The sequence below is a fragment of the Amphiprion ocellaris genome, chromosome 23 (assembly GCF_022539595.1).
Source record: "Amphiprion ocellaris isolate individual 3 ecotype Okinawa chromosome 23, ASM2253959v1, whole genome shotgun sequence".
NCBI classification, from domain to species: domain Eukaryota; kingdom Metazoa; phylum Chordata; class Actinopteri; family Pomacentridae; genus Amphiprion; species Amphiprion ocellaris.
In genome coordinates, this window is record NC_072788.1 from 24,821,413 (window position 1) to 24,842,365 (window position 20,953).

The 20,953-nt window shown below is 39.0% G+C and overlaps 1 protein-coding gene and 1 long non-coding RNA gene across 5 annotated transcripts; both read left to right on the plus strand.

The window, feature by feature from the left end:
* Nucleotides 1-370: 370 nt before the first annotated feature.
* LOC111585989 (uncharacterized) lies at nt 371-5,309 on the plus strand. 3 transcript variants are annotated; one of them, XR_004846132.2, is made up of 4 exons: nt 371-432; nt 1,178-1,242; nt 3,261-3,590; nt 3,779-5,309. It is a non-coding gene; the product is annotated as an uncharacterized LOC111585989 (long non-coding RNA). The 3 variants fall into 3 exon arrangements; XR_008600499.1 differs by having other exon boundaries at nt 413-496; XR_008600498.1 differs by lacking the exon at nt 371-432 and having other exon boundaries at nt 508-1,242.
* Nucleotides 5,310-12,024: 6,715 nt separating this feature from the next.
* LOC111585988 (coxsackievirus and adenovirus receptor homolog) lies at nt 12,025-18,885 on the plus strand. 2 transcript variants are annotated; one of them, XM_035941712.2, is made up of 4 exons: nt 12,025-12,438; nt 15,831-15,911; nt 16,543-16,887; nt 16,957-18,885. In XM_035941712.2, exons 1-4 carry the CDS (start codon nt 12,423-12,425, stop codon nt 17,199-17,201), a joined length of 687 nt encoding a protein of 228 aa, XP_035797605.1. In that variant the 5' UTR covers nt 12,025-12,422; the 3' UTR covers nt 17,202-18,885. The 2 variants fall into 2 exon arrangements, with proteins under 2 accessions (XP_035797605.1, XP_035797606.1); XM_035941713.2 differs by lacking the exon at nt 15,831-15,911 and having other exon boundaries at nt 12,031-12,438.
* The last annotated feature ends 2,068 nt before the right edge of the window (nt 18,886-20,953 follow it).

The following is a 20,953-nucleotide window of genomic DNA, read 5'->3' on the forward strand; positions in this document are numbered from 1 at the left end:
GATGCTTTTGTCTAACTGACAGCTGCACATAGAAGCTGTTCAACTTTAAACCTCATATGTTTAAATTTAATTCTGTATTGAAGTATATTTCAATCTGACTCTGTCCCATTATGCAGGAAATCACTTTGGGGTTTTTGACAAGAGAGAAATTAAAGTTATTGATTGAATATTCATTTCTAACCAGTGATCTATCAGCTGTAGCACCAGCAGACTGAATGGACCAAACAGGTCCAACACACCTGTGAACACATTCATCCCACTGAGTCCTTCAGTCCTTTACTTGGCTTTTGTCAGCCTTTCTGAAATAGTGCTGCTCACACTCCAACACATTAGGTGGCAGTAACGCACCACCTGAAGAATCCTGTTGCCTTCACTTCCTGTGCCCTGCCAAGTGACTTGCTGAAAATCACAAACACACCTGATCAGCGGCAGGTGAGTTAGATCGGCTTTTGTGCAGCTCATATGAGGACTGATGACATGAAGACTGACAACATGAGTTAAGTGAAGAATATATACACTCCCAGTCCAAGGTTTGGACACACTTTCTCTTTCATTTCAATGAGAAAATGTGTCCAAGCTTTTGACTGGGAGTGTGATAGTTCAGTAAATGCTGTCAGGTGTCGTGACTCTGGTTGCTTTATGCAGTGAATTTATTTATTAAAATCACTGGATCTTTCATAACTATCTATTTAACACTGTTGTGTTGAACTGCATTAGATTTCACTGGTGTTTCCTCTTCTAGTGATGTTTGATTGTAAAGACATAAAACTATCAGTAAAAGGTAAAAACCAGCAGGTGGCAGCACAGGAGCACAGCTAATCCAACAACTAGTGATGGTTTTCACTCTTCAGTCTGATCTTTATACTCTAAATGACTGCAGCAGGTTCTGGACATTTGTTCCTTCTGTCTCATTTTTGTTCACTGTGGTTCATTTTTCAACCTAAAGTCCTGCAGCTCTGTGGAACCAGAACACCATGAAGAAGGAGACAGAACTCAGAGATGTCTTCTGTCAGTAGGTCTCAGAATAAAGACAGACTGTGTTTTAAGACCAGAAGTTCAGAGAGTTACAGACTATCTGATGGCAGGTGTAATATTAGGAACAAACTGGACTCAACTGCTTTGTATAAACTTCCATTGTTGACAGATTACTGGTCTGACTGTATAAATGTCTCCACAGCATGTTCTGGTCCAGGTTCTGGTTCTGGATGGTGTTGGTGGCTGCGTTCGCTGTCCCCCCTCTGGGTGAGTTGCTCTTGTTGAACAACTGTGTATGAATCCAGCTCTGTGACTGGAAGGTGGTCTGTCTTTCTGTGAGCCTGTTCTGAGGATTCCACCTTCACTCTAATGACAGCCAACCACAGTTCTTCAGAGCTGGAACTGGGTTCAGCTGCTCTCTGACTGAACCACAGAATCACCACCTCATCGTGGTGCAGAGGTTTGACTGTCTCTATGATCAGGGTTAGGGTTAGGACAACAGTCCCCAGTAGGGTCCCTCAAGACAGACTGGTCAGGGAGACAAAAATAAGAAAAAGAGCCATTCAAAGAACCCCTATGACTGAAGGTGCTTTTCCACTAGCACCTACTGGGCTCGACTCTACTCAGTTTAGGTTGTTTTCCATTACAGTTGAAGACCACCTCATAATGGGTGGAGTCATCACAGCATGGCGGCCCGGCCACGAAGTTAGCATTGATGGCTAACTAGCTAGCTTATTGTCTGCATACAGGAGACAATGACGTTACTTTCAAAATATACTTGTTTGTTTAAAGTGAGCTTTCTACCAATGGGATAAATAATGTAAAAGTTTCTCGAAGTCACAAAACATCCACCGGTTTTCATAAAGGAGTCCTTCTCATGTGTCGTCCCTCCTTGTCCAATCAGTGGCCTGCACTCTGTAGACGCCACATTATCGGCTCCGCTTAGCTCGCTTGGAACCCCGGCCCAGTAGGTACTAGAACAGTACCTGATAGCAGGTACTACGTCCTGATGGAAAACCTCACAAACCGAGTAGAGTCAAGCTGAGTAGATGCTGATGGAAAAGTGCCATTAATGTGCTGAGAAATGGAGGCCGGGGCCGATGCTGGAGCCAGGCCTGGGACGGGGCCTCACCAGTCCGGGATGGGGCCTCACCAGTCCGGGACGGGGGCTCACCAGTCCGGGACGGGGGCTCACCAGTCCGGGACGGGGCCTCACCAGTCCGGGACGGGGCCTCAGCAGTCCGGGACGGGGCCTCACCAGTCCGGGACGGGGCCTCACCAGTCCGGGACGGGGCCTCAGCAGTCTGGTGGCCGAGTCTCATTCAACAGGACTCAGTCAGTTAAACCCTAAAAAGCAACATGGAGTCATGACCACTGGGATCGGCATCAATGGACAGTCATGTTGACCCACAGCATCATACTGTTAGCTGGGCAGTGGAACGTCACCTCCCTGGTGGGGAAGGAACCGGAGCTGTGCAGGAGGTGGACCAGTACCATCTATATATATTTATTGTCACCTCCACACACCAAAGGACCTGGGACACTCTCCTTGTCTGGAGTTGTCCAGGGTGACAGGCTCCGGGTGGTTGTGGGGAGAATTACAAGCCCACCAGCTGAGCCCCAATTTGATGTAGTTCTACTCAGAACCAGAGGGTCGCCTCACTGTGATTAAAACTCTGAATGTTGGTTTGAGAGTCCTCAGCCTTCTGGGAGTCTCTGGTGGCTCCTGGAAGTAATTCTGCCTGAGCATGGAGTCCATCATTCCTACTCACATGGGATGGATAGATAGATAGATAGATAGATAGATAGATAGATAGATAGATAGATAGATAGATAGATAGATAGATAGATAGATAGATAGATAGATAGAAACTGATAGATAGATAGAAACTGATAGAAACACATTCATTCAGTGGAATGGAAAATTACAGAACTACAGAACCAATACATCGTTCTCTTAAAGACTAAACCTACATAATGTCAGAACTATAATCCCTGTAATAAACCTGAATGTAACAGTTTCATCTGGCAAATATATAACAAATGGAGAATTTGTAAATGTGCTGAATGGAAAAAGCTTGAATGTTCTTTAAACAAAAGAAACTTAAACGGTTATTCAGTTTCAATTATATTTTATTTATACTAGACTTTTCTAATTGTATAGATATTGACTTAGATTTTCTCAGTCCTGTTGGTTTTATTCAGCAAATCCACTATTGTGATGTGTTTGGTGTCATTGAAACTATACATACTGTCTGTTCTCTGCTGTTTCTTCTGTCTTTCAGCTAAAGAATACATCACAGCTGTCGTTGGACAGAATGTGATTCTACCATGTAAAGTTCCCAACAACAACAAAACTATCAGAGCTGTAGAATAGAGCAGACCTGGGCTGGATCCAGAATATGTTCTCCTGTACCGGGATGAATGCTTAGATGTAGACAACCAGCATCCATCTGATAAGAACCGGGTGGATCTGCAGGACAAAGAGATGAAGGATGGAGACGTTTCTCTGGTTCTGAAGGATGTGACGATGGAGGACGCTGGAAGATACGAGTGTTATGTTCTTCAGGGAGAAACAACCTCTAAAACCGTCCACCTGGAAGTTCATCCACCAGGTGAGTTTGTGTTCAGAGTTCAGTTTGTGTCTCTGATGAAGCTGCTTGGTCTCAGATCAGATGTTTGTGGTTTATAAAGATGTTGCTGATGAGACTTTGGAGAAAACAGCTGATCTGACTGATGTTCAAACACCTGATGTCTCTCATATCTCTCATACCTCTCATATCTCTGATACCTCTGTCTGCAGGAAAGAAGAATGAAAACATCAGAGTAGGAGTGAACAAGGTTGGAGGAAACAAGGACGGAGCAGACAAGGATGGAATCATTGTAGGAGCAGCAGTGGGTGTGATTCTTCTTCTTGCTGTGGCTTTGGTTGCTTTTCTGATCTGTAGACAACACATGAGGAAGAATCCCAACCTCCCAGTTCCTCCTGATGATGAAGCAGCAGCTGAACAGATGTTATGAAACAAAGACATGAAAGTTTTTCTGGACAGCAGCAGAACAAAGCACAGCTTCTGTAACTCTGATGGAACCAGCAGCAGCAGAACAAAGAGAATCCAGGTGTGGACCAACCATGTGGTCTCTCCTTTAACTGCCACCTTATGGTGGTGGAGGGTTTGTGAGCTCAGAGGATGCTGGGAGATCTGCTGTCTGGAGTTCAGCTCCTGGTAGGGTTTCTATTGGCAGACTGGTCCCAGATGATGATCCAGACTAAGAGCAGTTTTCCTCCCTGCAACATTTTAATCTGGTTCATGGTCATGTAGAATATTTTAGCTGTGAAATATCAGAAACATAAACAGACTTTAGAAACAGATCCTGAACCTTCTGAACCCTGAGCAGGGAGGTGAGTTTGAAATGCATGTTGTCTTTCAAGTGAATTATCATAATTGCTCCATTTATAAGAACGTACAACTGTCAAAACAGAATCACCTGATTTTTAACTTTCCAATGGTCCTTGAACTACTCACCCATCAGGATACGTCACCAAATCTGAGACGAAAATTCAGATGTTTCATGAAAACCAAGACAAATATCTGATTTTCTGTGACAAGATTATAACATTCCATTAATGACTCATCCACACCAACAGTCGTATGAAAACTACTCAGAGGTTTCGGTTGAACTGCAGGCAGTGTTTACACAGAGCAGACGAGATGAACATAGACACAAATTAAAAACATAAATATTGAGAGTTTATTTCCAGTGTTTCAGCTGTTAGTTGATGTTCTGAACTGTTTACAGGATAAATGTGGAACCATTTTTATGTATTTTATATATTTTTTATACTGCTGAGGGGTTTGTAGGTTGATCTTCGTAATATATTCTGTTTTGCTGTTAATCTGCAGAGAAAATACAGATAAATGTAGTGCAATAAAATGCATGTTATTTGCTACTGAACTGTAGTAAAGGTTGAATAGAATATACATTTATTGTACTGTTAGAATGTACTGAGGTACTTCAGAGTAATGATTGTTTATACTGTAACAGACTGTAAATAATGAACTTTTTTGCACTTCTGGTTTGATGCCAAACTCATGGTCTTGGTACTTTTCCTCTCTGCAATGACAAAGTTGAATCTAATTAGTGGTCTGTGGTTCGTTATAATTTCTATATCTATAAATGTACACACATTGATACTCCCTCAAACATTAGCTGTTAGCAGCTCTGCTAATGTTCTGGTTCATGGTATTCGTTCTGACACAACATGGTGATGATGCTTGGATGATTTTTACTGATTTATTATTGCAGAGAATAAAAAAATACATTTTTAACTGAAAGTGCAGCACTCTGGATGTTTTTTATCTGCAGATAACTGATTATGAAACGTGTTCGTCCTGCAGTCGACGTCTTCATGTAAACCTGATGTAGAAATGATGGGAAACAAGCTTCACGTGAGTTCATTGTTGGTTTTTGCTTGTAAAACAGAACAATGTTATTTTATTGGTTTAATGATGTTTTCTTGCCGACACCAGTGTAGAAGCTGTACAGTGGATTAGTTTGCTGTTAGTAATTAAACTGAATTAGAATTTATTTGAGTGTTTGGTCACTTTTGGACCAACAAATACTAAAAAAAAAAAATCAATGTTGGCCTTTAAAGCTGTTTCACAACATTTACCACAAACTGGTCCATGTACAATCGTTTGATTTTTTTTTTTTTTTAAAGAAAACCTTACCATAGTGTTTTTCACAGCCTCCTTTACATTATTTCATCATATGGCACGTTTTTACAACATGTTGAAAAATGGCATTTTTTTTCCGACATAGTATACTGTGGTGTTTTTTTTGCGCCAAAATTCATGATGATTTTTTTTTTTTCAAAGAAAACCTTTCTGGAGTGTTTTTCACAGCCTCCTTTACATTATTTCATCATATGGCACGTTTTTACAACATGTTGAAAATAATAAATACATTTAAAAATGGTGCTACTTTGGCTCTGAACCTTTATCTACCTGTGGTCGCTCTGTCTTCTGGAGTGATTTGATTGGTTATACGTCACGAATAAAACTCCTTTAACTTAACATCTGTAAACAAAACAAAAACGTATCAACAAAGTTTTCTGTTAGAGTTTGTGTTCTAAGTTTAACTCAAGATTTTAAATACTTTCATTTACTGCAAATGAATATCTACTCCAAATGTCTCACTAATAATCATTATCAGCCTTAAAAACCCACAAAACACCCCTCTATACTCGACCACACTTAGTACAGTCCAGTTCCCCCTTCTATAAATCTGCTTGGAATCTTCCACTTCCTGTTTGTCAAAGTGGCCTTCTACCTGGACAGGTTTTGTTGGAGCTCATGCAACAAACATTTTGGGTAACTGCACTTTAATATGGATGGATGACACTGAATTAGAGTCTGTTTTAATGAGACTGAGTTAAGATGTGTAGCTCTGTCATTAAATAGGAAATTATTTCTCAGAATTCACAGAGAAAAGTCTGAAATGTTTGCTAGGTTAGCGTCCCACATGTTCTTTGGCTCAGCTAAAGCTAACTCTCTCCAACTTCTGGATCTCTTGAGTTGATTGCACATCCAGACTCAGTCTCATTTATGTAGAGATTAAACTTCAGTGTCATTCATTGATGTTAAAGTGCAGTTTTTCAAATGTTTGTTGCACATGCTCCCGACCAAAGCAGTCCAGGTGGAAGACGATGTGAAGAGAAAGCTCCAGAGGATGAATATCACACATTTACATTGGAAATAAATGTCCTTTAATTAGACATTGTCATGCAAATATTGGATTTCCCTCTAATGATCAAATCTTTGTTGAGTGTTTTGTTGATGTTGGTTTCTAAATGTTTTCTGACACTCGGCCCCAAAGATTAAAACCTTTTACGGCTCACAAGCTGCAACAATTCACACATTATCAACTATCTTTCTGACTAAACTAAGATAAAAAGTGAAAAACTGCCTGATTCCTGCATCATGAATGTAAATCTTTTTGGTTTTTATGACAGTAAACTGAATATATTTGGGTTTGACATTTTATAAACCAAAACAAGAAATGAATTACTGGAGAAAACAATCAACAGATTAATGGACAAAGAAAATGTGTTTTCTAACATATATGGCTGAATTACTCCAACATTACAAGATACATACAGTTTTAATTCTATTTTATTTATATAATGCCAATTACAGGTCAAATTGTCTCAAGATGCTTTATTTTTATGTTTTTTTGTCATATTTAAAATATGACAAAGTAAGAAATTTAAACCTCTTGACTAATCCAATTTATTATTTGGTTTTTAAGAGACTAATCGACAACTAAAATAACTTTCTCCACTAAAACTAATAAACATGAGGTCAAATAGAAGGAACAGTTTTAAATACTGCAGTCCCACGACGACAAGAATAAAGTTTGTCAACAAAAACTAAATCTGCTGGTGGATTCCATTAAAGTCCTAACAAATGATAATAAAGTGTGATACTAAAGGTTTGTGGTGCTAAAAATCTCCAAGATATCAAGTTGAACATCTGGATGGAGGTTGATAAAAGTTGACGTCCCTTCATTTCTCTGGAGCGACACCATGGATTTTATGGATGGTGGTTAAAGACGTGCTCTTCTAGTGGTCTTCCTTCTAGTCGCTGTAAAAAGTCAGTCCATCCTGGCCGACTTCAACACCTCTTCATGACAACTTGTTCTGCCTCTGACCTGGTGGAAACTCCAGAAACTCGAGAAAACCTGTGGAGACTCGAAGAACTCGTGGAGACTCGAAGAACTCGTGGGGCGGGGGAAGGTGTGGTGGGTGGTGGGGGTAGGTGGGGGAGTAGAGGGGGGAGGCCACCACCCACCTCCCCGCCTACTCTCCGCCCTGACTCCACCCAGACTCCGCCTTGGTTCCGCCCATGTGGTCACTTGAGGAACTACGATGCCAAAGGGACGACGAATTTATTTCTTTGTGTCTGATCTGTAGCTCAGTGAGTTAAGGATTTGCCTATGGAGCTGCAGGTCGCTGGTTCAAGACCAGACACTTCTTAAATTATTATCAAAATTCTGACAAAGACAAAGAAAAGTGCCGGTGGCAGGTCTTGAACCTGCGACCTTCCACTTGGTAGTCCTCTTCTTATCCTCCTGAGCTACTCGCTCAGATACTAATTCTACTTTTTTTTGCGCATTTATCATCTATTTTTTGTCGTTTTCGAGTTTTTTTTTAACTCGAGTCTCGACTCGACCGTTTTTCTCAGGAGGTTGGGCTTCAGCCTTTGTTCTGGAGGGTTGAACCTTCAGTTCCAAGACTTTCCAAAGCCCCCACACCTCCCGAGTCCTCAGGACCTGAGCTTTCACACAGTCTGAGGGCTGAAATTTCTAAGTCCCACAGTAGTTCTCTGTTAGTTTGAACCTTCAGACAGTCTGAGGACTGAAAACCTTAAAGTTCTTGAGTAGTTCTCTGTTAGTTTGAACCTTCAGACAGTCTGAGGACTGAAAACCTTAAAGTTTCTCACTACTTCTCTGTTAGTTTGAACCTTCAGACAGTCTGAGGGCTGAAGTTTTAGAAGTTTCTCAGTACTTCTCTGTTAGTTTGAACTTTCTGGTTAACAGAAGCCTTAAAACTTGTGACCATGAGTCTTGATTTCACATTTAGACCATCCATCTGAGTTCTTCTCAGACCTTCACCTGTGGGTTTTTGAGAAATCCTCAACAAACTTTGATTCTCTTCACCGAACAGTAAAGTTTGTGGAGATCAGAAGGTAACATTAGTTTGATTGATGCCTTCAACTACTAGTAGACTTTATCTGGAAAGCAGTTTTCTGAAATGAGTTCTTAGTAAATCTGTCCACAATCAAACCAAGAACATAGAAAGAGGAAATGTTTGAAGAAACAACTTGATGTTTTCATTTCAGACTAGAAAACACTTCAAGAACTTTATCTGTTTTTGCTCATTTTCATCCTTTTATTGTCTCTTCTGTTTATTTTCATCTTCTAAAGTTTAACTCGTGTCTTTTCAAATGTTTTGTCAGTTTGATTCTTCTTAAATGTTTAGTTTTGTTCTTTTCTCACCTTTTATTCTTTTCTAATGTCTGATTTGAATTCAAAATGTTTTGTCTTTTTAATGTTTAATTGTTGTTTTTTCAAATGTTTTATCGGCTTGTTTGAATAATTTTCTTTTCTTTCCCAATATTTAATTTTTTGATTAAATCTTTAAGGTTTTTCTTTTTAAATGTTTTACCACCTTTTAATGTTTAATTTTCTTTTTAAATGCTTCATTGTATTTTCCGTTTAATTCCTATTTAAAGTTTTATTGTCTTTAAGATTTATTTTTTTATTAAACATTTATTTTTTTAATTAAATGTTTTGTCTTGTTTAACGTTTAATAATCTATTTAAATGTTTTGCATTTTTTAAATGTTTAATATTCTTCTTAATTGTATTTTTTAAATGTTTATCTAAAATATTTAATCTTTAATGTTTATTATTTTTTAAAATTGTTTAATTTCATAATTACATTTTGTATCTTCTGTTTAATTATCTAATTAAATATTTTGTCTGTTTAATATAATTTAATTGTATTTAATGTTTAATTTTATTTTTAAATGTTTTATTGTATTAAATGTTTTTTTCCTTTGATTTAATTGCTTTTTTTAAATGTAGTTTATTTCTTTAATCTTTTTTTTCTGTCAAGATTTTAACCCCAACCTTAAAAATGAAACAAACCCTTAAATCACAATGAAAATACTTCTGTTGTCACAATCATGAGTTAGTCAATTATTCAGTTTATCAACTCAACTTTATTTGTTTAGCATCTTTCACACAGATGACAAAACTAAACAAGCAAAGAGAAAAAACTATGCTAAAACTATGATTAAAACTCAATAACAAATTTAAAAAAAGATTTAAAATGGTAATAAAATATGTTGTGTTCAGGGGATGGAGGGAGTTTATTGAAGTCTTCTTGGGCTCACATGGGAAATCATTTAAAATATAAACTTGATATTCAGTCTAAGGAAACTGGAAACTGCAGAGCGACAGAAGAACCAACAATATCTCCTGTTTTCTCCTTTAATGAGTCGACTCTTCTTGTGCTTTCAGACCAAAGAACTACAGACTCTTCACAACCTGCTCAAACTCTTGGTACAGGACCTCACCACACGGGTCAAGAAGGTTTCTGTCTCATTTCTACTCTGAAGCTCACCTTCTCCTGCTCAAACTGCTGACAAATGTTTCTGCTGCTCTAAAGTCTGGTCTCCAGAACTTCCTAAAAACTCTCAAAGTCTCTTCTGCTGCAGGTTACTTTGTAGAACTGTTCCAGAAAACCTCACTAAACCACATGGAGGAGCCTCAAGATAGTCGTCTAAATGAAACCATACAAAAACCAAACTAGTACAACCCAAATGCTAAAGTCTCCTGCAGCCTACCAGAGAACCTCTGAGAACAGAGAATCAGGACAGGAACTCTTACCTTCTGGACAACCAACGCTGGTTCTCAAACAAGAATACAGAATGTGTCTGACCAGAAACCTCTGAAGACTCACTACAGCCAAGCTAAAGACACAACTCAGCTGCAGCAAATCCACTAATCACTGCACACATTAGCACCATGTGCTAACTGTGGCTAAAGAACCACATTTACCAAGACAACTATCCAGTACAAAGCCCTAAAACACACCAAGAAACACATTAAAGATGATTTTACTGCTGGAAGCTGCAAGCCAACGCCTAAAGAACACACTAAAGCAACGGGACCAAACCTGGTTCTGTGGTGAACAGAAGCAGAGGAAATGTTTTTCTGCAGCTAAATAAAGCAGGAAGACACTGAGCTGCTCAGGTGTTCCTGATAACACCAAGCAGCTCAGGTGTTCCTGATAACACCAAGCAGCCACCTGGACAGCCAATAGGAACACAGCTTCCTGGAAGTCCAGAGGGCGCGGTTAGTGAAGGAAATTTAATTTAAAGTTGAAGCAGAAAGTTAACAAAGAAAGTTGAAAACCACAGCATCCCACTGCCTGAACAGAGGAGACCCACATCACTCTGTGTCCAGACAGCAGATGAATCGTGGAAAGTTGCTGCAGATCCCGTCCTGCTTACAGAACTGGATGGAAATGAAAATGTTTTTTCACTGTCACACTAAAATAAATCACTGCATTTAGCCTCTAGTTCAGAAAACTGTAATACTCCAAAATTATGTGAAAATGCATTTACATTCAGTGAAATAACATAACCTCTGTCTCATTGCCTCTAGAAACAGGAAACACACTGCAACTCACTGACAGTAAAATAATCCATCTCTCTGATGCACTTTGCCATGACAACAGAAACATGCAGAAACATGTAGAAGCCTGGCAGACTTTATCCTGTCAGCAGCTGTGTGGTTAACTAGCAGCTAGAACTGATGAGAATCACACAGGATGCTCTCTTCAGTTCATCAGTCATCTAGAAAACACTGCTGCAGAACCTCCTCTCCATCAGGACCATCAGTTGTTCATGTTCTCCCTCAGGACTCTGGGTTCTAGACTAGCGGCGCTGAGCTACAGGGAACATCTGAGGAACGTCTACGTAGATGTTGTTTTATTTATTATTTTGGGCCTCAAAGACTTTTACACACACACTTACAAATAAATAAATAAAATCAAATAGAATTTAAAAAAACAAAAAAACAACTTTGACAAAAGGGCCCTTTGGGCATCAAGGGGTAAAGGGGCAGGTGCTTCAGCCCCCTCTACAGTGAGGCACAGTTACACACTACAGCTCCAGAGAGGGCGCTATTGAGCCACCAGCAATACATGAAAACCTCATTACAGCAAGTGGAATTATTTACCATACACTGTTACAGCTGCAGGGACACAAAACGATCACAAATACACAACAAATACAGATAACAGTATCTTTGTTCTTTTTAAATAGCTTTACAATTGTAAAAAAATAATAATAATAATAAAAATAGGCTGTGAGTTTACAACCTCTAACTGTGAATAACAATAAAATGTTCACTGTTTTTATTAAAAGAAAACTGAAATATTTTACTAAAGAAATGACACCACAGAGGTTTTTGGAAAACATTATGTCAGTAAACTGTTTTACTGTCTTTTTAAAAACTTCTTTAAAACTCTTTTTTTTTTGGCCATTTCCATCCACAAGAAACCTGTTGGTCAAAATAAAATTCACTAAAAAATTAAAATGCATCATGAGTGTGAAGAATTTTGCAGTTGACTGTGATAAAAGTCACTAATGCATGTTTTTAAATCAGCATACCAATAATAAACTGCATTTTTTTGTCTGCAGTTTGACAGATGAACCAGCTGATGTCTCCACAGTACAACCAGCGCTTCACTTCCTCATATTATATAAATACAAGCAGCTTCCATCAGCTGGAGTCTTTAGTGGACGTTCAGCCTTCAGCTAAGCAGCTTCCTTTGGTTCTAGTGGATCATTAATTAATGCTTCTGCTGGTTTCATGGTGTGCAGCTCAGGTGTGTTTTCTTTTAACCTGAATCATACCTGTCTGCTGATCTGGATTGTTGCTCAGTGCCAGTAATCTGATTTTTTACAGGTTTCAGCTCCTTTATGTGAGTATTTCCATGTTTTTCTTTTTGGACGTTCAACTCCATTACATTTATTTACTTTTTTAGAAGCAGATTTCAAACCGGATAACAGAAGGAGCTTTTAAAACTCGGCACGTTGTGACAGACAGAAATTATAATGGTTTCTAGTTATAAAATATGTATGTGTTTGTGTGTGTGTGTGTGTGTGTGTGTGTGTGTGTGTGTGTGTGTGTGTGTGTGTGTGTGTGTGTGTGTATAAAAAAATAACACCTCTTACAAATACTAAGGTAAAATTCCAAATTTTACATTAAAACAACAGAGAAATATCAAGAAAATGCCTCCAAAATGTCATCTGCAAAATTTCAGTGTAAAATGTAAAAAAAAATACAGAAAAATATTCTTATATGTTCTAAAAATTGTTGAAAAATATTAATTGATGTTTCAGAAAAAAATAATCTAATGTGCAAAATAATAAAATATCTAAAGAGCAAACAAAATACAGAACAAAATGTCAAATTAAGTTATAAAAATTTCATGAAATGTCCCAAAATATTCCAAAAAGATCAGAAATATTTTTTTAAAAGTCCAACAATTAGTGAAAAATATTTCTGAGGTTTTTTGGTGAAAGAAAAATGTCAGAAAATATATCAAAAAGGTCTTTCAAAAATATGCTGAATTGATTCAGTGCAAAGGAAATTACTCCTAAATATTAATAAAAAAAAGTTTTAATAAAAAAATATTCTGAACATGTTCCACAAATTGCCCAGAAATATCAATAAATCCTTCAGAAAAACATTAATAGAATGTAAAATTAAAAAATAATAAAATCTAAATTATCAAATTAAGTTTAAAAAAAATTAAATGAGGGAAATTACTCCTAAATACTGATAAAATTACTCATCAATCATTAAAATATTAATGAAATGTGAAAAAAATCAACCCAGACAATATATTTGAACATTTTGAGAAACAGGTTTTTAAAAAGACTAAAAAACATTTATAAAAATATGAATAAAATGGTCTAATATATAAGGTCCCACAAATATTTTTATAAATGTATTAAAACTGGATTTAAAATCATATAAAGTGGCTCCATCTGCGGCTTCATCATCAATATTCTAATAATTTATCAGTCACAAGGATCAAACCAGCATTTATACAGTAAAAAACACATACATAGTTCTTGGTGAAGTAGTTTTGATGCGCATGCGTTCATCGTCCACTTCCTTCCTCCTGTATTGACTAGTGACTGCAGCTAATATGAAAATCTTACTTTTAATTTGCATCATAGGAATCTTTGCTGTATTTCCTGGTAAGTACTTGTTTGGATCCATCTACCAGTGACCTCTGGTTACACTCAAATATCTGTAAATATCTGTGTATTTGTATATTGTACACCATGCGGTCAGCGTTACCGTTAGTTACCACGTGGAATAGGCCACAAGCCTGCCGACCGCTGATCTTTGTTCTCCTGGCTGGGCTAGTTTTACATTATTCTGTCTGAACCAGTGACTTTTATCGTGTCTGGAGCTCGCTGCTGGAACTCTGGAAACAGTTTGTTTAGTTTTAAGTTGTCGTTGTGTCGCCATCGGTGTGACTCAGCACCGATGCAGGAAGTCTGATGAAGGCCTCGGAGATTTCACTCTATCATCATCTCAGATAGTTATGATCCTATTTGTATGTTTTCTTACATTTTTGATTGTCTTACAGCCCCACTAAGATTAATGAAGCAGATACAGTTTTAAATAAAAGTTCCCATCCTCCTGGAATCATTGAAAGACATGGATCTTTGTCCAACAACAATCATTCATTTTAATTCCTGGACTTAATTCGTAGATTAATTTAAGGTTTCCTGGAAATTTTACAAAATCTACTGTCTCAGAACTATACAAATAGTAATGTAATATTTGATTAAATGTCTTTTGTCCATTTTCACCTCAGTACTGGGTGGTTCTGGTTGTATCTTTGACTCCTCTGGACAGAATTGGTAGTTTTTGGCTGAATCAAAGATAAACTAATGTTACTGATTGAATGTTCTCTGTAATGTTCTAATCAGTGATCTATCAGCTGCAGTACCAGCATTTAAAAAGACCAAACATAAAAACATATTTAAGTGATTTCTGCATCACCAGCTGAATACAGGGTGGTCCATAAGTTTCCATACATAGGAAAAATAAACATTTTATGTTGGACAACAGTTTTCGTTTATATAATGTGCTCTATATGATCACCATTGTTTCAAAAACACATATTTTTACGTGTTTTCCACTGTTGATGAACTTGCATTAGCACAGTTGAAGTTATACTTGTAATGGCGTTTACATTTTCCCATGTATGGTAACTTATGGCCCACCTTGTACATGTAGGTTTCCATGGCAACAGGTTTACAGATGAAACATTTTCCCTCAGAGAGAATCTGAATCATCAGGAAGCCATCTGGTTAAATCTGTACTCTGAATAGAACCTGGACCAGGTTGGCTCTACAGCATCAGTTACCATGGAGATCTAGCTCCACGGCATCAGTTACCATGGAGATCTAGCTCCACGGCATCAGTTACCATGGAGATCTAGCTCTTCAGCATCAGTTACCATGGAGATCTAGCCCCACAGCATCTGTTACCATGGAGATCTAGCTTTTCAGCATCAGTTACCATGGAGAACTAGCTCTTCACCATCAGTTACCATGGAGATCTAGCCCCACAGCATCTGTTACCATGGAGATCTAGCTTTTCAGCATCAGTTACCATGGAGAGCTAGCTCTTCACCATCAGTTACCATGGAGATCTAGCCCCACAGCATCTGTTACCATGGAGATCTAGCTTTTCAGCATCAGTTACCATGGAGATCTAGCTCTTCAGCATCAATTACCATGGAGACCTAGCTCTTCAGCATCAGTTACCATGGAGATCTAGCTCTTCAACATCAGTTACCATGGAGATCTAGCTCTTCAACATCAGTTACCATGGAGATCTAGCCCCACAGCATCTGTTACCATGGAGATCTAGCTCTTCAGCATCAGTTACCATGGAGATCTAGCTCTAAAGCATCAGTTACCATGGAGACCTAGCTCTTCAGCATCAGTTACCATGGAGATCTAGCTCTTCAACATCAGTTACCATGGAGATCTAGCTTTTCAGCATCAGTTACCATGGAGATCTAGCTCTACAGCATCAGTTACCATGGAGATCTAGCTCTTCAGCATCAGTTACCATGGAGATCTAGCTCTTCAACATCAGTTACCATGGAGATCTAGAAAACTCTGAGTTTAGGCTCAACATACCAGCTGACACCTGATGCTGATACCTCTGTCTGCTCTGCAGGAGTCACTGATGGAAACATCTGGATTGGAGACAAGGATGTAGGAGACAAGGATGGAGGAGACAAGGATGGAATCAGGGCAGGTCTATTTCTTATTGCTGTGATAGTTTTTTGTAGGTTGTTTGATCAACAAAAGACACATGAAGAAGGAACAGATTCTTCTGTCAATAATGTCAGATGACCACCTGACCATGGAGGGAGGTTGTGTACACTATATGTTCTCTGATGGAACCATTGGAACACATCAATCTCTGTCACAATAATTATTTATTTCGGTTCTTTCATTGATTTATTAAAAGTTTTTTAGAAATCAAAATCTGCTGGATCTAAAATATACAAACAGAAACACTAATATCTGGTTAAATTTGTCTGTTAGATTCTTCTGGTTTCAATCTTCTGGTTTATCTTTGCCTCCTCCGGACAGAATTGGTTCAAGTCTGTTCACATTAAATTATACTAGAAGTACATAAATGAGTTGGAGGATTTGATTGTCAGTCAGTTCTGGCAGCCCTGGCTGGGTTCAGGTTATTTAGGCTGCATGTATTGACTGTAAGGCCGGACAGTAAACAGAATAATAATAGAAGAAAATATAAGTAAAAGAACAAAAAGAAGCTAATTTATGATATAAAAGCAGCAGAGAACAAAGCTGATCCATGTTGTGTTTATTGTTTGACTTTGTCAGAAGGTTTCTAAGACTCTGTTCCTGTTGTTCAGATCTTCAGGTTGATGTGAAACCTGGAGAAGATGCTCTGCTTCCATGCAGGGCTGCTGGAGATGCTGACCTCGGAGTGGCCGAGTGGCGACGAGCAGACAAAAGAAGAAGTCTAGCTGACATCTTGGTCATCCGAGATGGAAAGAAACTCCCTGACCAGCATCCATCTGTTCATGGCCGAGTGAAGCTGAAAGATCCTGAGATGAAGAGCAGAGATGTTTCTGTGATTCTGAAGAATGTCACCATCAATGACACTGGAACGTACGAGTGTCGCATCAAAACAGACAGAACCATCGGAAGCCCACCTGAGCTTGTCAACATCATCGAGCTGAGAGTAAAAGACTCAGGTGAGTTTACAGTGATGAAGACAGGTGAGGTTGTAGAGATAAAGACTCACATGTGTTTCTGCTTTGAAGGTCAGACTGAAGACTCTGAAGATGATGGAACGAAGCATGAAGGACCCAAGAATGAAGGAACCGAGGATGAAGGACTCAGTGACCTAACAGCGGTGTTCAAAGTGTTCATTATTCTGGCTGGGCTTGCCTTTGTTATAGTCCTTGTTATCCGGTATTCGGAATTGTTTGTGGCATTCTGGGAGATTGCCAGGAGGCCTGCAGCGGCACTGAACTCATGGAGGATCTTCCTGTTTAAGTTGTGGTGAAGAATCCAACATCTTTGACCACAACGTTACCTCCAAGAGCACCAAAACAAACAGTAGCTACAGGACAGAACTCTAGTTCTATGGCAGAAGCAGTCAAATGAGGGTTTCTTAGTTCATACGGTGAATTTTATGTTGTTGATTGAGATGTTAGAAAGGAGAAGACTGCTGCTGGACAGAACAACAGTATCTCAGGGCATCTCAGAGGTACCGACCCTGCAGCAGGTAGTTTCCTCCCCTGTAAAAGAACAGCCCTGAACCAGGTTCTACAGGGACCGTTAACTATGGTAGTTTAAGCGTCGTGGGTCTTTGGGGTCCATAAAAGAATCTCTCCGGACACATTCTGTATCTTTTCATAACTTTTAGTCCGCTCTAGCCACCGGCTCCTGCTCTCCCTCTTCTCTTCTTCTCTCTCCTACATCAACCCTCTGCTACCTCCACAGCGCCCCCTAACCTCACTGTCACTTCTGTATGCTCACATACTGCATGTGCAACCAACAGCACAAACATGATGAAGAATAAATGTCTCCAACATTACAATATTTGTCTAACGTATTAATTACATATTAATTTTCATTCTAACAGTAGCGTCAACGGAAAGTGAACATCGCATTGGTTTAGGGGTGTAACGGTACGTATGTCAGTAAGTCCAGGACGTTTAGTTCGACACCTCCTGAGACACAAACTCTACAGCTTCCAGCAAGAACATTGTTGTTTTGGCAGAGCACCAGTTGTTGTGTATTAGCTGTAACATGCTAACAGGATTAGCCACCAAAGCTGCAGACATCAGGCTGTTGTCTGCTGCAGGAGCTTGCAGGTTGTTGAAACACTGAACTTTTGTGCATGTTCCAACCACAGGAGCCTTCCCTGTAGAACCCCTTTGATAAATAATCTTCTGCAGGGGAGGTACTGCATCTCTATCAATCACTTCTATGCTGGGCTCAAAGATAAGTCCCGTTTTTCTGTAGCCATCAGATCTTGTCACCATCAGCAATGTATAATTCTCCATGTAGACTAACATTACGACCCCCCATTGTTCTGTTTCCTACAATAATGTCCTGAAACTTGAAATCGTTTGGGTGAACTCAGAGTTACATCGTGGATCTTCCACCACAGTGCTGTCTTCAAACAGAAGTGCTTAAAGGGTTGATTTCATGTTTGATCCTGTAAACACCACCTTGCTGCACTGTTTGGGATATTTTATGGCTGTTGTTTTTTTTAAATCCCTGAGAGGACGATGGTGATTTCAGGTAAACTTGACTGGACAGATAACACTGACTCTCTGTATAAGAAGGGTCAGTGTCATCTATACCTGCTGAGGAGACTCCCATCATTTGGTGTGAGCAGGCCTCTGTTAACTTCAACATTAACTGCCTTATTGAACCTGTTACATGTTGGACTTTCTATTGTGGTATTGTGCCTAAGTATTGTGAAATTATGTCTGCTTTCATTTCCTGTCATATTTAATAATAAACTAATGTCAGTACCTAATATTAAAGCAGAAGTGGTCAGAGGCTGTTCAACAGACCAGCTGATGTCTGTTCTTTGAATTATTGTGTACATGAGAAAACCAGGATTGTGTATCAGCTTGTATCATGTTTTGACCTCTGAATACACTCAATATGAAAATAGGTTCACTCTGCATTTCTCTGTCTGAATAAATAAAACAAAGAAAAGTGTTGTTTCACTCTGATTATTTTTTGAAGAATTCAACTGGGTAGTTGTCTGGGCCAGGTGTCTTATCACGTTGCATCGCCACTATAGCATGTACAGTTTCTGTTTATTGTAGTGGGAGCTCTTTAGAGGTTGTTCTGGGCTCTTTTCTTACATTCCTATTATCCGTCTCTTCCATTTGTCATCAATTTTCCTCCTGAGGCCACGTCCAGGGAGGTTGGCTACAGTCCCATGGATCTTAAATTTCTGAATAATATGTGCAACTGTAGTCACAGGAACATCAAGCTGCTTGGAGATGGTCTTCTAGTCTTTACCTTTAACATGCTTGTCTATCATTTTCTTTCTAATCTCCTGAGACAACTCTCTCCTTGGCTTCCTCTGGTCCATGTTTAGTGTGGTACACACCATGTCACCAAACAGCACAGTGACTACTGTAACCCTATAAATAGGCCGACTGACTGATTACAAGTTTGTAGACACCTGTGATGCTAATTAGTGGACACACCTTGATTGAACATGTCTCTATGGTCACATTATTTTCAGTCTTTTCTAGGGATACCATCATTTATGTCCAGGCCTGTTTCATGAGTTTATTTTTTTAAATAATTCGTTGAACCACAGTTCAAAAGCAATGTCTGATTTTCATTGGTTAATTTTCACAGAATTTTTTATTTATTATTACTTTTGTCAGATTCAAATTATTTTTGTGACCATTGTGGGTTTTTCTTTCATTAACCGAGGGGTACCAACAATTTTGTCCACATGTGTAGGTCACCACTAAAACTGAGTCAATGTGACTTCAAGTCTCGGATTAACGAAAGGATTTTTTCTAGAAATTTTTCATCATCCCATTTAGGGGCATATACATTAACTAAAATAACAGGTTTGTGAAAAAGAGGCCCAGAGATTATAATAAAGATTAAAATGTTCTTTGGTTTAAACAGAATTTTTTATGTATTACTGTGGCTGTTCCTTGTGTTTTAGAGGTTAGGTTTGAATGGAACACCTGACCTACCTCGGGTTTTCTATGTCTATATTCGTCTTTTATCAGTGGGTGGTTTCTTGTAGGAATGAGATGTTGCATATTAGGTATTTAAGATGATTAAATATTGTAGTCCTTTTTACAGTGTGCAAGATAACAACATCATAAAAGTAACTGTGAGAATCTCAGGATTTACCTTCCCTTAACCCTTTCCCACTTCCCCAACAAGAACAGAACTAAAACTAAGCCTATACTTGTACCTCGGTTAGAGGCAAGCTGCAGGCTGATCATTGTACATAGAAAACTTCTAGCTTAACGGCTTCTGAATCCTTTAACCAACAGGGCTCCCAGCAACCTGTACAACAATAGATTTAACTACTCAAAAATAATGACAGCTGCACTGATAATAGTAGTACAAAAGAAAAAAACATGCAGATGGCATCTGTAAAAGGGTGTGTCCAGTTCAAGATATACAATAAATGCGGCGCTGAATAATACAACTTAATCCAGCATTTGCCTTCAGCAGGGAAAGAGGAAAAGGAAAACACACAAATATGAAACAAAAACACTTACACCTGGAGTCATGGACCGCTGATGGAGGGAGTTCACATGTAAACAGTAACACACCGTCCTGGCCATAAACAGTTTATAGATCTCGTGGTGTACAATGAGGGGTTTAAGACAGGAGGTTGCTGAGCTTCTGTTCCTTGCTGAATCTCCGGTCCTAAAACTTCTGGGCTTCATCCGGCGAGTCCAAAATGAACACCCATCAAAGACACGCAGCCGGGCTGGGTACAGCTGATGGAAGTGGACGTTCCTCTGGTCCAGAGCCTGCTTTAAGACATCAAATGCTGCCCGTTTGTTAGCGAGTGCTGTGCTGAGATCCTGGTAAATCCTAACAGTGGTACCTTGGTTCTTCAGCTGGTGGTTCCTGGCCCAGCGTAGCGTAGCGTAGCCTCCTTCTGCTGAAACCTGGAGAAACATGCCAGGAAAGTGTGAGTGGATTTCCTCTGGCCAGGTCTCAGAGTCGGGGACTGGTGGACTCTCTCCAATTCAGGCAGTGCGAGGAAGACATCAGGGCCTATTATCTGCATCAGCA